General features: G+C 41.4%; 1 protein-coding gene across 1 annotated transcript in view; it reads left to right on the top strand.

The window, feature by feature from the left end:
• The window catches only part of LOC126412582 (myrosinase 1-like), a 136,567-nt gene that overhangs the window by 20,800 nt on the left and 98,968 nt on the right, over positions 1–16,799 (top strand). Inside the window, exon 4 of the mRNA XM_050082233.1 lies at positions 10,113–10,247. Coding sequence (XP_049938190.1) covers positions 10,113–10,247 — 135 coding nt within the window. The remainder of the gene's footprint in view (positions 1–10,112; positions 10,248–16,799) is intronic.

Here is a 16,799-nt window from a genome sequence, read left to right as displayed (position 1 = left end):
CTTACCTCAGCCATTAACAACGCGATTTCGTAAACGTCTCTATGGTAACGCCTCAGTGTTGTCACAGCTCTGTAGACGGCTACTGATTTCGCCTGCAGACGTTAGCGCTTCGCAGTTGAAACGACAGTGCTGCGATCTGTCAGGGATCTTCTTAAGCCGTCTCGACAATAGGCATGAATGCAGCAAGGAGACTCAAATTGATGTAGGTCGCAGAAGTTACACTACTGGCCATTAAAATTTCTACACCACGAAGACGACGTGCTACAGACGCGAAATTTAACCGACAGGAAGAAGATGCTATGATATGCAAATGATCAGCTTTACAGAGTATTCACACAAAGTTGGCGCCGGTGGCGACACCTAAACGTGCTGACATGAGGAAAGTTTCCAACTGATTTCTCATACACAAACAGCAGTTGACCGGCATTGCCTGGTGAAACGTTGTTGTGATTCCTCGTGTGAGGAGGAGAAATGCGTACCATCACGTTTCCGACTTTGTCAAAGGTCGGATTGTAGTCTATCGCGATTGCGGTTTATCGTATCGCCACATTGCTGCTCGCGTTGGTCGAGATCCAATGACTGTTAGCAGAATATGGAATCGGTGGGTTCAGGAGGGTATAAGGAAAGCCGTGCTGGATCCCAACGGCCTCGTATCACCAGCAGTCGAGATGACAGGCATCTTATCCACGTGGCTGTAACGGATCACGCAGCCATGTCTCGATCCCTGAGTCAAGAGATGGGGACGTTTGCAAGACAACAACCATCTGCACGAACAGTAGGACGACGTTTGCAGCAGCATGGACTATCAGCTCGGAGACCATGGCTGCGTTTACCCTTGACGCTGCATCACAGACAGGAGCGCCTGCGATGGTGTACACAACGACGAACCTGGGTGCACGAATGGCAAAACGTCATTGTTTCGGATGAATCTAGGTTCTGTTTACAGCATCACGATGGTCGTATCCATGTTTGGTGACATCGCGGTGAACGCACATTGGAAGCGTGTATTCGTCATCGCCATACTGGCATATCACTCGGCATGATGGTATGGGATGCCATTGGTTACACGTCTCGGTCACCTCTTGTTCGCATTGACGGCACTTTGAACAGTGGACGTTACATATCAGATGTGTTACGACCCGTGGCTCTACCCTTCATTCGATCCCTGCGAAACCCTACATTTCAGCAGGATAATGGTTCAAACGGCTCTGAGGACTATGGGACTTAACTTCTGAGGTCATAAGTCCCCTAGAACTTAGAACTACTTAAACATAACTAACCTAAGGACAAAAAAGAGGTTAAAATGGCTCTGAGCACTATGGGACTCAACTTCTGAGGTCATCAGTCCCCTAGAACTTAGAACTACTGAAACCTAACTAACCTAACGACATCACACACATCTATGCCCAAGGCAGGATTCGAACCTGCGACCATCAGAAGGATAATGCACGACCGCATGTTGCTGGTCCTATACGGGCGTTTCTGGAGTCAGAAAATTTTCGACTTCTGCCCTGGCCAGCACATTTTCCAGATCTCTCACCAATTGAAAACGTCTGGTCAATGATGGCCGAGCAACTGGCTCGTCACAATACGGCAGTCACTACTCTTGATGAACTGTGGTATCGTGTTGAAGCTGCATGGGGAGCAGTACCTGCACACGCCATCCCAGCTCTGTTTGACTCAATGCCCAGGCGTATCAAGGCCGTTATTACGGCCAGAGGTGGTTGTTCTGGGTACTGATTTCTCAGGATCTATGAACCCAAATTGCGTGAAAATGTAACCCCATGTCAGTTCTAGTATAACATATGTCCAATGAATACCCGTTTATCATCCGCATTTCTTCTTGGTGTAGCAATTTTAATGGCTAGTAGTGTATTTAGAAATGATGAGGCTTACACAGGGTACACTATCATGGAGAATTGTATCAATCTATTATCGTTACTGAAGACTGCAATGGCAGCAGCATAATTTTCAAGTTTTTGTATGTCCATCCTTTTTACTGGAGGTCTTGGGGACCACGGCCGTTCACTATCGTAAGAAACTGTCAACTGACGCAGTTGAATTGAAGCGCCGAAACTGGTAGCTACACAATAAATACGATCATAAGAACATTGTAGGGGTTTCATTTTCTTACATAATATTCAGTTGTCTCACAACTCTCACTTCAACATGTTCCTTCGTCAACTGCGAATTATTTGTTACTTACTGTGAAACGTCCCCTTAGAACAATCGTACATGTCTGTGCTTAAACTGAAACACATAATTTTTTTTAGCGCAACGCAATCTGACTATCAAAAATCCCTACAAAAGAGTAGCCCTGACTAACAGTAACCTATACCTTTCACAAATCACTTACCTCACAAAAATCTTCGTTACTCAAGCTACTGCAATACAGCGAGCGCCACTACTGCCAGCTAAATAAAAGATTCAAACTACTGAAGGCACTAACTACTGATAGGCATAGTTAGCAAATGAAAGATTTTAATAGAGAACAAACAATGTATTTACCTTAATAGTCATAATATATATAGCAGTTCATGACATCCAGTCTTACGAATTTCAAAACACCGCCATTTCTCTCCCCACATCCACCACTGCTGGCAGCTCACCTCCAACTGCGCAACGCTACGCGCTGTTCACAGCCAACTGTCCAACGCTACAATGGCAGACAACAATGCAAACTAGCCACAGACTGCACACAGCACAGCCAGTGATTTTCATACAGAGCGCTACGTGGCGTTACCAATAAAAAAACCTAAACAGCCTACTTACATAGCCCCCATGCGTCCCACAAAAAATTTTTCAAATTGTTTTGGGCAGTGGGCAATACAGACTTGAAAAAAATTTTCATAATTACAATAACAAAGAAATCAAATGCACACACTTATCGATACAATGTTGGTCGAAAGCTAAAATTTTCTCACAGTCCATAAAGACAGTCCTGATAGTCCATCACAGTAAAATTGCAGTGTTTTCTCAAAGTCTGAGCAGCAAAAGAGAATGCACATGGAAGTAGTGGATTTCCATGCAGTCTTGAAGAAGTAGTGTTGTCCTTCCAGCGAAAAGACAGTGCTGACTCTTGACATAGTGACAGGTAATGGGCCACAACAGAGCAAATCCACCGCAGAGTCAGTCGAAGTTTTGAAGAATATTGGTACGTAGGCCATCACAGAGTAGACCTACTGTAGTTCTGGTAGAGATTACGGTATTGGTGGACCACCAGAGGTGCAGACCCACTGTAGTCCTTGTAGAAATAATGGTATTGGTTGGTCATCAAAGATGCAGACCCACTGTAGTCCTTGTAGAGATGGCCAGCAGCCACCTGTTGTGACTGTGCAGGTGCACAATCACCATTGAAGAGTCTTGCGAATAATATAGCAAGTCCATAACCCACCACTTGTGTACTCACAAAACCTTTTGGAATATCCTTAGAACCAGCAATGCTGTTAACCAGTCCCTTGCTGAATTATCAACACACATGCAAACACTATCAGTCCCTACTTCTCACATATTGTCCATGTACTATGACCAACAGAAATGTGTGCAGTGAAATGAATGCTTACAAGTTACTTAATTTGCTGAACTGGTGTCAATTACAATATTATAACATGAGAATACAATGACAAAGGTACAAAATACATCATTAAAGAACATAACAATACAGATAACATTTGTAGTAATACAGGCTTTACAAAAGAAGAAATAGACATATACATCAGTGTTACAGGAATTATGACATAAGTAAATAAATAAAATAATGAGAATAGTTCTTGAAACATTAATTTCACACATGATCATTAAAACAAAACAGAATAAATAATGTCTAAACATATTTACGAAGAAAATAACATAGTATTTGAAAAATTCTACAACATAAATCTAATTAGCTAAATACATAAAGACAGGAAAAACACAAACACATAGCAGAATAACACAGGCGGAAAGGACAGGGTTTGTTTTCAGTGTAACATTTGGTACTGCAGTATTTTGCAAACGAAACCTTTTTTTTCTTGGAGATCTCCCTTCGTTCATCATTATTCCCAAAAATTTCTATCCATACCTGCTTTCTGTACTTTTTTCGTATAACTTCTCAATGCATTTCTTCCAATTCATCGCAACTCATTCTCTTATATAGTCTACCCCCTCTTAAGCTAACTTAAATCTACTGAGCTCAGATGCTAAACTAAGGGACGAGCCAATGCAGCAGCATAAAACAATTAATACAAACAGCAATGAAAAAAATGGAAATTGTCAAAGCAGGCTGCAGTAAATCTAAATTACCAAGCAATGCAACATTACAACTAATATGAGCCAATGTGCGGCAACAAGAAAAATAAATCAGTAGTAAAACTAGATTAACAGAGTAATACAAAGTGAAATTTAATAGCACTATGCCTGGAAAGCAGCGGCAGCAAATGCAATGTCTTTTTGTGCTCCCTCATTTTTTTGGAGTACATCCATCATAAAGTTATTTTTTTACTGCATCTGTAGGCATAAAATATTATTATTAGTACATCTATAAAATTTTATTTTAACCAATGCTGCAGTGCAGCTAGAAACTTGATATTAAACAAAATGAGCAATCTCTCAACTAGAAAGACAATAGATTTAAAATGTTTCTCATCATTTCCTTAGGCATTTTAGTAAATATCATAAATTACGAGCTCCACAGTGTAATCACATGTTTTCAAGTTTGAGCGTGCCGCATTTGCGATGCTTTCTACAGAGAAATGTCAATAGCGAGGATAATGGCCTCCTTTTTTCTCCACCTGCACCTCTGAAAGGCACAAACTAATGGCTTTTTTCCAGGCGACTGTCGCCCAGCTGGGTGCCCACGACGCATTACGTGCAGGTGGTCACTTAACTTTCTTACCGAAATATTTACGACACCAGTTTTCACTACAGTGACAGTCTCATATAAAAAATTTCACAGGTCGAGAATTTGTGTTACAAATGTGTAGAAACAAAATCCTGTAAATATAACCGTGTCCAAAAAATTTTCGTCGGCATTGTAATACATTCACGCATTTACATACATTTCATAACTCTTAAAGTACAATTCTTGGTTTCCAGCAACCTTTTTCACAAACCAGAGTCCCTAACCACTACTCATTATTCCTTACCTCATTATACATATACATATTCGTCGACACTTCTTCAATATTTCATCATGAGAAATACGTAGCATAATCAAATTCCTCATATACGGTAGCATCATCTTATTGATCATAAACATACCTCAACAGCGTAATACACATCGTCGTCGTAAAAATAACATCATAACACCTCAGTCAAATCTCAAAAACGTCATAGCTTTCTGCAATAATGTCAAAACCTAAAAAAAATTCTCTGCTCATTTCAATAGTGTCATCTGCCTCAAATGTACTTTAAAATCATGCTTCCTTACCAAATATATCATTCAAAGCTCTCATAATATCACAATGGGTCCGAAAAAATATGAACAGTTCACAAAGTACAGACAAAATACAATTTTGTAAGTGTGAAGTTACCGAACTGTGTAATTGTGTAAACATGTGTCACTGATGTAGTGAAAAAAAAAAGTGTATCCCTCAGTTAAATGATCAGATAACTGTGTAATTTGTGTGTTAGAGAAATATGGTACCGATGTGTAAAGTTGTGTTAGCAAATACCATATTAGCTAGGGCTCCTTGTGCTTGCCAAACGCATGATACACAAAGTAAGCGTGTAACCCCCTCAGGATAAATGTAATTATACCCTCAGGTGTTACAGATTACAGCAATGGAATGAAATGTATCACAGAAAACCTTTGTATCATTGTACTTCAAATATCTTTAACAATAAATGATTTAAGTACAAAATTAATCACTCAAATACGTGTACTGTAGCGCTAAACTGTGCGTCTTGTTGGAAGATAATTTCTGTGGAAGTGTCGTAGTTATCGTCCTCCGAAAGCTAAGTTCTGCAGAAGCCAATGTAATTACCTCATGATAAACAAAAGTGAAATGCTTTGCGTATAGATATCTTAGTTATTACGCTTATTGTTGCGATGAAGAAAGTACTGTGCTGTAACGTATTGTTGTGCTACGGAAAAGGCTGTCTCCTTGTAGCTATACCACAAAAGTTACTACTAAAACATGTTTTACTTTCCAGAATAATTCAGAAAAACTGTGCAGATGTAAAACAGATACACCGCAAAAGCAACATTGTAAATTGTCACTCATTAATAACGTCGTGATAAAATCGTGTAGCTGTCACATAAACTAACCACTGTGTCATCTGGTATCTCACAGAAAGTACTTTAAATCCAGAATGTATTTTCAGTAAACCAAAATGTTGCCTTAAAATCTCGTTAGCAGTACTGGTAAATGTTCTAAGTATGTGAGCCTTATAGTCGTTACGTAATCGTGCAACTAACAAGCAAGAATGTACACACACAGTAACAGTGTGTCATCTGTTCACTATAACAATGCACTCGTAACTACTGTCTAAATATGTATCCTAGGTTCTAGATTGGATAGTTAACTTCAGACATTGTTGCATGTTAACAGATTCTAAGTCTGACAAAGCATACTAGTAATGTAAAGTGAAAAATTTTATAGCAAAGACTAAGTTAAAAGGCAGATTATCTCTCAATAAATGATTTTACATGTGAAATGTGGTGTAAACCTTTACTCTTCCTAGTACGCAGTGTTTCAACTTGAAAGTAATTATCAAGTTGTATATGTCGGTAAGGAATGCTCAAATTTTTTTCAAGGTTAGTGTCTATGTTATTTTTCTCTGAGCCAGCCGGCGCATGTGGCTGCCTGCGGTGCGGGTCATTGTCTGTTTCTTTGTTGGCGCGCGTCTTTATTGGGATTAGGAGACCTAACTTCTACAAATTCACCTTGACGAGAGTGCCCTGCTCTGTTTGAATCCCGCCAGTTCTGATGGAATTCAGGTCTGTCGTTTTGTCGGTAGTTTACATAGTTTCTTGTTTGTCGGTCATGTGGTGGAGAATTTCTCCCGGAATCTTAACTGCGCACTGAACTGTTGCGTCTGAAGTTATTCTGTCTCCCTTCATAATAATTGTTTTTGTTCCCATATTGTCTGGTTCTATGGTAATCTCTGTCATATTCATTACTACGGAAATGCGATTTTTCTCTGTAACTTTTATTCTGCCAACGGTTGTCGTATGGATGGTGTCTGCTTTTGTCACGATTTGTGTTGTGAGAATAGCCTTGTCGTGTCCAGTTATTATTTCTTTCATCACGGAATTGCGACGGATGTAACCTGTAATTGTTGTGTTCCTGTTTTCGCGTTCTGCGATTGTCAGTGTCAATTTCTAATTCTTGTAAGAGTCCTTGAAAAGCTTCAATGTCGTCTTTGCAACGTCCTGCCAAAATAATATGTCGCAAATATTCAGGTAATTTGATGAAGCAAATGCGGATGAGTTCTGAGGGGCTGTATGGGTTTGACAGGTACTGATTCTTGTGCAACATGTCTTCAAAATATTTCACAAGACTCCAAAATTCAGATTGTTCGAAATGTTTCATCATTATGATGCTATGTTTTACTCGGTCTTGTGTAGCTTGAGACCAATATGCTGAGAGGAAGGCATGATTAAATTCTCCTTCACTGTGACAATCGTGAATGACCGACCACATTCTTTCAGCTGGTTCATTCTCTAAATAGCCACACACAAATTCTAATCTGTGCTCTAATGACCAGTTGGGAGGAAAACAATGAGAGAATTGATGGAGCCATGCTTGTGGATGAATGTCGTTGCCAGAATTCTTAAATGTTTTGAATTTACGTGTAGTAATGAACAGCTTATAGTCAAAATCATCATGTCGGCGAGTCGCATGTCGGTCATTGTTACGTCGTTTCGGCGGTTCCATCTCAAAATTCGGTGTACCTTGCCAATTTCTTTCATAATTTCCGAAGTGCCCTGTGTTATTATTTTGTGGCTGTTCCGTATTTCTATGTCCCTCTTCCCATTTTGGAGCGCGAATGTCCTCTGAAATACGTAATTCTTGTATTACCTGTGTCAGCTGATCTTGTACTTCCCCGATTTCTCTTTGGTGTTGCGTTTGATTTGATTCTGATTTTGTTTGAATTTCCTAATTTGTTCGCACTCTTCTGTGACATTAAAGACTACCAGTTTTGTGCCATTCAGATTATCATCTACCTTCGTAGATAAATTATTTAGCTGATCCGAAAGTTCAACTACTTTCTCTGATAATGAACTAATTTCCTCCGTGTGTCTTTCTGAACCAATTTTCAGAGTATCTACTGTGTCCTTTAAGTTTTCTTGAGTTTTTGCAAGTTGCGTAACTGAATCGGTAGATGCAACTGAGTCAATACTAGCTTGCAAGGTCTCATGATTTTCATGAACAATAGTTTGCAGTTCTTTTATGGCTGCTTTGTGATTCTGTAATGCATTTTCATGCCGCGAAAAAATAGGTTGAAAATGCTCACAAATCTGTGTTTTTATGTCATTACAGACTTTTTGACATTTCGATTCAATGTTATGTAATTCAGTAGTTAAATCTTCACGTGTTTGTTCAAGTGTGGTGTCTAACTTTTGAAGCTGTTGCTGTGTTTGTGTCTGATTTTGTTCCATTATGTCTAACTTTTGAAGCTTTTGTCCCATTTGTTGCATTAATTGTAATAACAATGCACTGGTGTCTGAAACATGTTCCTCAGTGCTATTCGGCAATGCATTTGAACCGGCAATATTCGCAGTTTCAAAAGCAGAAAATGTGTCTTGACTTATTTGAGGAAACGGTGAGGACGCAAAACCTGAATCTACAGTATTTGCAAGATTGTGTCCTGTCATTTCGGATTCCTGAGGCAATCTGTTGCCGACCGATCGATCGATAATGCTTCCCTGTTCACTAATTGTTTCACTGTCTACATCATTGTTTGCAGCCCGCTCCATTTCCCTATGCACAATTACCAAATTACTACTTTGAACATTAGTTAATTCATTACTCGGTGGCGCTAACACACTGCTTTCGTCTTCACTGTCATTTCTCAGTTTACTTTGGAGCCTAGTATTACGTTTTTCACACGCCATTATTGTCACAATATTTCACACGATAACACAGAAAAGCACAATTTGAAGAGCAAAAATAAGAGAACACATTAACGTAGCAATGAAAATAATATCTCGTTAATTGCAAGCGCAGCTGCGAAATACTTGCTACAAATCTACATGCATGCCACAACTGTTTTACTGTACAACAATGAAAAACTATAACTAAAAAGGAAATTCTCTCTACAATTACGCGCTAGCAATAAACAAAATCTACACTAATTACACAAACTACAAGAAAAATTCAGAAGATTCCAGTGAGGTATCCTGGCAGGATCGCCATATGAAACGTCCCCTTAGAACAATTATACATGACTGTGCTTAAACTGACACACAATTTTTTTTTAGCGCAACGCAATCTGACTTTCAAAAATCCCTACAAAAGAATGGCCCTGACTAACATTAACCTATACGTTTCACAAATCACTTACCTCACAAAAATCATCGTTACTCAAGCTACTGCAATACAGCGAGCGCCACTACTGCCAGCTAAATAAAAGATTCAAACTACTGAAGGCACTAACTACTGATAGGCATAGTTAGCAAATGAAAGATTTTAATAGAGAACAAACAATGTATTTACCTTAATAGTCATAATATATATAGCAGTTCATGACATTCAGTCTTACAAATTTCAAAACTCGCCATTTCTCTCCCCACATCCACCACTGCTGGCGGCTCACCTCCAACTGCGCAACGCTACGCGCTGTTCACAGCCAACTGCCCAACGCTACAATGGCAGACAACAATGCAAACTAGCCACAGACTGCACACAGCACAGCCCGTGATTTTCATACAGAGCGCTACGTGGCGTTACCAATAAAAAAACCTAAACAGCCTACTTACAACTGTTTCAAAAAATGTATAAGAACATGTTTATTTTCCTGGTGTTTTTTATTGTGATCTCTTCCACCTACTTGATTCGTTTGGCATTCATCTTCAAGCCCTTTACCTTCGATTCTGCAGCTAGCTTTGTGACGCGCATGTGTTGAGTGTAGTTCAATGAGCTTAGCTGGGACACCAGTTGACGCAGAGGCGCGTTCTGTCCGCACAGGCCAACGCGTACCGTTTCTCCCTGAGCTGGCCTCGCATCCTGCCCACCGGGGACACGGACAAAGTCAACCAAGCGGGCGTCGACTACTACAACAACCTCATCAACGAGCTGCTGGACAACGGCATCGAGCCCTTGGTAAGTAAGCCGACAGCACCACGTAGGTCGTGGAGACCAGTCACAGCGGAAGCTCTGCAGTAGGGTAAAACACTCTACTGGACCCTGCATCGAACAAGGAAGCTTCTCTTCTGTGGGAACTTCTTTTACTAACTGAGCCATCCAAACATGACACCTGCGACATACAGGGTTGAATTAAATGAAATATGATGAAAATAGATGGAGATATGTTCTTCATACTAACTCTTCCTAGCCTCAAATGGATAAATAATTGACGTATGGTGAAGCCAAACACTGTTGCTTCCACTGACTCGTGGGCCCCCATGTGCATCAGCACGAATTAAAAAAAAAAAAAAAAACTGAAAACCATGAAAACCACAATCTATATGGCGTCCTCAATGTGTGGTTGGACTTCTAAAATGTTGGCCAAATTTCTGTCCAGGGGTAAAGCAACGCATCTGTCACATCAACCCTCAATACATTCAGCCAAATTCAATATATGGGGGCAGGGAATTTGTGGTTCACTTCTCACAGCGTTCTAGTTTTTTAACAGTCTGATTTTATTGCAGAAAATCAAAGTATCACTTCACGCACTTCACAATTGTTATTACTGAAGTAATAACTGTTGTGCGAGGGTTTAAATAAACTGACCAACATCACGCCTACGCACAGACTTCCGAAAAACCATGAAATTAGTTGAAGGTGCTTTACCATAAGTCTAAAGTGAAAGTTCCGTAATCGCAAAGTAATTAAATTCTGAGTACTCACTACCCTCGAAATTGGCTGCAGAAAAGTTTTTAAAGTTTAGGCTAAGTCGCCGAATCCGAAATATTCAGAAACGAGACGATGAGAATGTTTCGAAACATTCGCGAACGACACGTGAGAAATATTACAAGTCCCCATCACAACCAGCTTGCCTGACGCGACATCTTCTAATTCGGAGGAGTTAAAAATGTTTCAGCTTATTTGCAATCGGCACACGCGAAATATGAAAAGTGAACGGCCAGATACTTAGTAATGTTTCCCATAGACAAACTCGAGGCGAATCACTGCCGCGCACACGTCCTCTCCAGATATTAACCCCGACCACTAGACGAGTGCTAAGTGTCAGTCGCGTGAAAATTGCCGCTGTTGCTTATACGCTCGCATTGACGTTAGTCAAACTCGCGCACTTCCGTGGACGTTATTTTGCGTTGTTAAGTCATCAATAAAAATAAACAGTTAAAATTAATTATAGTCATACATTCTTAATTACATCTATTTCCTAATGCTACCACTACTTTAAATATTTCATGTTGTATTTACGAGAAATTTCAGTTTTTTATGCACTGTATGTATATTCCGCCCTGTAATTTAAAATATGTAGTATTCACAAAGAATCTCCCACAAATTTCGAAATCAAGGTACTCACCAAGACCTATACACAGACACTACGTTTCCATGAATCGCTTAAGGTGTTACTGAGTTACTAATTTTTAAAGATCATTTCATATTTAAAATGAAAAGGAAGGTCAGCGTTGGCCGTAATTTTGATGGTTTATTGACAGCAAAATCGATTTTCAATCACATAGTGATCATCTTCAGTGCTGTAGTGTACAAATTAAACTTGTGATCGTTACATAGCTTTGGTTGCTGCTAATAACTTGACACCAGTGCCTATGAGTTTAATTTGTACACTACAGCACTGAAGATAATCACTATGTGATTGAAAGTCGATTTTGCTGTCAATAAAACATCAAAATTACGGCCAACGCTGACCTTCCTTCTAATTTCACGTATATGGCCGTTGTGTACACAGCACTCTATGTAGTCGCCAATCAATAATATTTAAAATAGTTAGCCGCGCGGGATTAGCCGAGCGGTGTAGGTCGCTGCAGTCATGGACTGTGCGGCTGGTCCCGGCGGAGGTTCAAGTCCTCCCTCGGGCATGGGTGTGTGTGTTTGTCCTTAGGATAATTTAGGTTAAGTAGTGTGTAAGCTTAGGGACTGATGACCTTAGCAGTTAGGTCCCATAAGATTTCACACACATTTGAACATTTTTAAAATAGTTAACATTAAATAACTTGAAAACTAAATCTCATAGCGAGGGCGCGTGTTCACTCACGTACTCATCTAAATTTTTTCTGTGAAACTATGTTACTGGCTTCTCTGTCGCTGTTTGGGTTTAGTTTTTATTAGAGTATCCCTTGTTTGATACTCTCTATTGGATCAAGTCAGCCATGGCTGTGTGACCAGAGCCTATGGCTAGCTGAACTGCACTGAAGATTTCTCATACTCTGAGCTTTGCCAGTAATCGCTCCACATACCGGCGACGCCGCAAAATCCGTCCGGTTCATCATGGCCGCAACAGCTGTCAGGACACGCCCTCTTGGCTGTGACAACACGCTCCAGTTCAGCTGCTGTCGTTACAACAGGACGTAAGCGTATGGCTGCAACTATCTCTTGCCTTTCAAACTTCACAGAAGCTCTCCTGCATACCCCAGTCTTAACACTCAGTTTAATTGAGTTAGAAAGCTTCAAACCAGCGTAGACTCCACTGCAGAGTGGGCAGTTCATTTTAGAACAATCTCTAGACTGCGGCTAAGCCATTTCTCTGATAAATGGTTTCCTTTAGGTGTGCTAATCCAGCAAGGAATTAAGGAGAGATTCTACGAATTATGGTGACCTCCAAAATGCCTATGACCGTGTATGGCATCCCGGTCTCCTCTTTAAACTCCAAACCTACGCCCTGCCTATCAATTTTGTCCGTCTGGTCGCTTCCTTCCTCTCGCATCGTCCTTCCTATGTCACCCTCCACAACACCAACTCCCGTATCTTTTATCCCATGGCTGGCGTCCCCCAGGGTTCTGTCCCCTCCCCTCTCCTTTATCTCTTGTATACAGCTGATATGCCCAAGCCACCCCCACCAGTCCACCTTCTCCAATATGCTGATGACACCGCCTTCCTGGCTCTCTATCCTACCCTTCAACAGTCTCAACGTACCCTCCAAACCCACCTTAACCAGTTCACCACTTGGTGTAACCAGTGGTTCCTCCGTCTCAACCCCTCCAAAACCCAGGCAATCATCATAGGCCGCACCACTCGCTCCTTTCGCCTCCATGATTTTTACCTCATCCTTTATGGTCGTCCTATCCAACTCACACCCACCCTGAAATACCTTGGCCTCACCCTTGACCGACACCTCACCTGGACCCCTCATCTCCTGACCATCCAGCAGAAAGCCCATTCCCGCCTCCGCCTGCTGAAACTCCTGTCTGGCCGGACATGGGGATTGCATCCTTCTACCATCCTCCACACCTACAAATCCCTCATCCGTCCTATCCTCTGTTATGCCAGCGTTGCCTGGATCTCCACACCCACCCGCTTTTACAAGGCCCTCCAAATCCTTGAACGCCATGCGCTCCGCCTTGCCTTCCGTATCCGCCTTCCTTCCCCCACACGGCTCCTGTATGAACTGATCCCCTTCCCCCACCTCCTCCTGTTCCTCCAACATCTCCGCATCCTTTACATTGTTCGCAGGCTTGATCCCCCCCACCCTCTGGTTTCCTCTCCTCTCCACCCCCCGCCCACGCCTCTATCACTGTATCCCTCCCTCTCTCCACCTCCACACCCTCCATCTCCTTCATCAAGCAATTTCCTACGCCTCCCCCTCCCGGATGACGAACTCCGCCGTGACATCTACCCTTCCTTCCAACTATAACCTGGCCTTCTTCCCCCCCCCCCTCCCCAGGGCCCCCTTTTCCTCTTTCCTCCTTCTCCCAGAGCGGATTTTCCTCCGGCCCCCCCCTCCCCTGAGACCCTGCACCCCATACTTGCCTCTTTCCTTCCCACATCCCTCGCTACCTGGCCCTCTTCAGCGCGCCCCCCACTCCCCTCCCCCATCTCTTCCCCTCCCTCCGTTCTTCAGGTCTCACTCATCTCCTAGCGCCTGGTAGATCCTCTGTTTTGATCATCATCAGTGTGCCACGTCAGTGTTGTGCTTAGTGCTGTTTCTTGTGTGCGTCAAGAGGTGTGATTTTAATTGTGTACTGCCTTTTGGTTCGCTGTCAGTGTTACGTTATGTGCTATGCCATCTGTCGCTATATTCATGCTCCTGTCGTACTGTGCCTTGTGTTCTTTTAACCGTCGCAGTGTGTGGCTTTTTGTGTGTGCTACTTTTAAATAGTTTTTTATCTCTATTTTACATTCACCCCGTTTTTTGTCTATTGCCTTCCATGATGATCCCCCTTTTTTATATCTATGTTCACCTTATTCTCTCCTTTACTATTTTTAATTGTCTTCTACTGTTTTGTTCTATGTCTTTCGGCTGAAGAGCAGCGCCTATGCTGCTGCCAGCCCGCCCCCATGGGGAATTGAAATACAATAAAGTAAAAAAAAAAAATTTTTGGAAAGCAAGCATGGGCTACTGGCAGAAGTTAAGGCGCTCTGAAGGACAAGGAGAAGCCGCAGACTTGTGTGAGGCAGCATTATCAACATCTGCATCTACATCTACATGGATGCTCTGCAAATCACATCAGAAAATCCAAAGAGATTCTGGCCGTATGTGAAGTATGTTAGCGGCAAGAAACAACCAATTCCTTCTCTGCGCGATTGGAATGCAATTACTATCGAAGACAGTGCTGCCAAAGCAGAGTTACTAAAGACAGTCTTCCGAAATGCCTTCACAAAAGAAGACGAAGTAAATACTCGAGAATTCGAATCGAGAACAGCTGCCAACATGAGAAACGTGGAAGTAAATATCGTCGGAGTAGTGAAGCAACTCAAATCACTTAATAAAAGCAAGTCTTCTGGTCCAGACGGTATACCAATTAGGTTCCTTTCGGAGTATGCTGATGCATCAGCTCCATACTTAACAATCATATACAAGAGTTTACTGGACGAAAGATCCGTACCCAAAGACTGGAAAGTTGCACAGGTCACACCAATATTCAAGAAAGGTAGTATGAGCAGTCCACTAAATTACAGGCGCATAGCGTTAACGTCGATATGTAGCAGGACTTTAGAACATATATTGAGTTCGAACATTATGAATTACTTCGAAGAAAACTGTCTATTGACACATAGTCAACATGGGTTTAGAAAACACCGTTCCTGTGAAACACAACAAGCTCCTTATTCACGTTAAGTGTTGAGTGCTATTGACAAGGGATTTCAGATCTATTCCGTATTTCTGAATTTCCGGAAGGCTTTTGACACTGTACCACACAAGCGGCTCGTAGTGAAATTGCGTGCTTGTGGAATATCGTCTCAGTGATGTGACTGGATTTGCGATTTCCTTTCAGAGAAGTCACAGTTCGTAGTAATTGCCGGGAAGTCATCGAGTAAAACAGAAGTGATTTCTGGCGTTCCCCAAGGTAATGTTATAGGCCTTTTGCTGTTCCTTACCTACATATTTCGATTTGGGAGTCGGTTATTTGCAAATGACGCTGTCGTTTATCGACTACTAAAGTCATCAGAAGATCAAAACAAACGGCAAAACGATTTAGAAGAAATATTGGAATGGTGCGAAAAGTGGCAGTTGACCTTAAATAACGAAAACTGTGAGGTCATCCACATAAGTGCTAAAAGGAACTCGTTAAACTTCGGTTACGCGACAGATCAGTCTAATCTAAAAGCCGATAATTCAACTAAATACCTAGGTATTACAGTTACGAACAAGTTAGACCGGAAAGAACACACAGAAAATGTTGTGGCGAACACTAACCAAAGGCTGTGTTTTATTGGCAGGACATTTAGAAAATGTAACAGACCTGTTAAGGAGACTGCCTACACTACGCTTGTCCTTCCTGTTTTAGAATACTGCTGCGTGGTGTGGGATCCTTACCAGATAGGACTAACGGAGTACATCGAAAAAGTTCAAAGAAAGGCAACACGTTTTGTATTATTGCGAAATATGGGAGAGAGTGTCACAGAAATGATACAGGATTTGGGCTAGAAATCATTAAAAGAAAGGCGTTTCTCGTTGCTACGGAATCTTCTCACGAAATTCTAATCACCAACTTTCTCCTCAGAGTGCGAAAATATTTTGTTGACACCGACCTACATAGGGAGGAACGATCACCACGATAAAATAAGGGAAATCAGAGCTCGTACGGAAAGATATAGGTGTTCATTCTTTCCGCGCGCTGTACGAGACTGGAATAATAGAGAATTGTGAAGATGGTTCGATGAAAACTCTGCCAGGCACTTAAATGTGATTTGCAGAGTATCCATGTAGATGTAGATGTAGATGTAGATGAATATCGTAATCACTCAAATAACGTCACATACCTTCTCAATCCGTGAAGTTTCATTTCATTTCCTCCATCCCTTCTGCGCCCTTTTTTGTTTTTGCCAGGCAGTGTATATTGCCCATAACCTGTAATAATAGCCGAGACGTGTCATTTTCGGACATATTTTAAATTTAGTAAATAACTTACACATTAATTATGATGTGAGAGAAATAGTATCACCTAACCAATAGCCATTTGCTTATCGTATTGCCAAATTTAGCAACTCTTAATGATGACTGAGTTTTCACCAAATACTTTCAGCGAGTATGTAGAAAAAACCAGTGAAATATTTTCACCAAAG

The sequence above is a fragment of the Schistocerca serialis genome, chromosome 7 (genome assembly GCF_023864345.2).
Source record: "Schistocerca serialis cubense isolate TAMUIC-IGC-003099 chromosome 7, iqSchSeri2.2, whole genome shotgun sequence".
In the NCBI taxonomy this organism is placed as follows: domain Eukaryota; kingdom Metazoa; phylum Arthropoda; class Insecta; order Orthoptera; family Acrididae; genus Schistocerca; species Schistocerca serialis.
The sequence above is the reverse complement of the archived record's forward strand: the minus strand, read 5'-3'. Positions and strand labels throughout refer to the sequence as shown.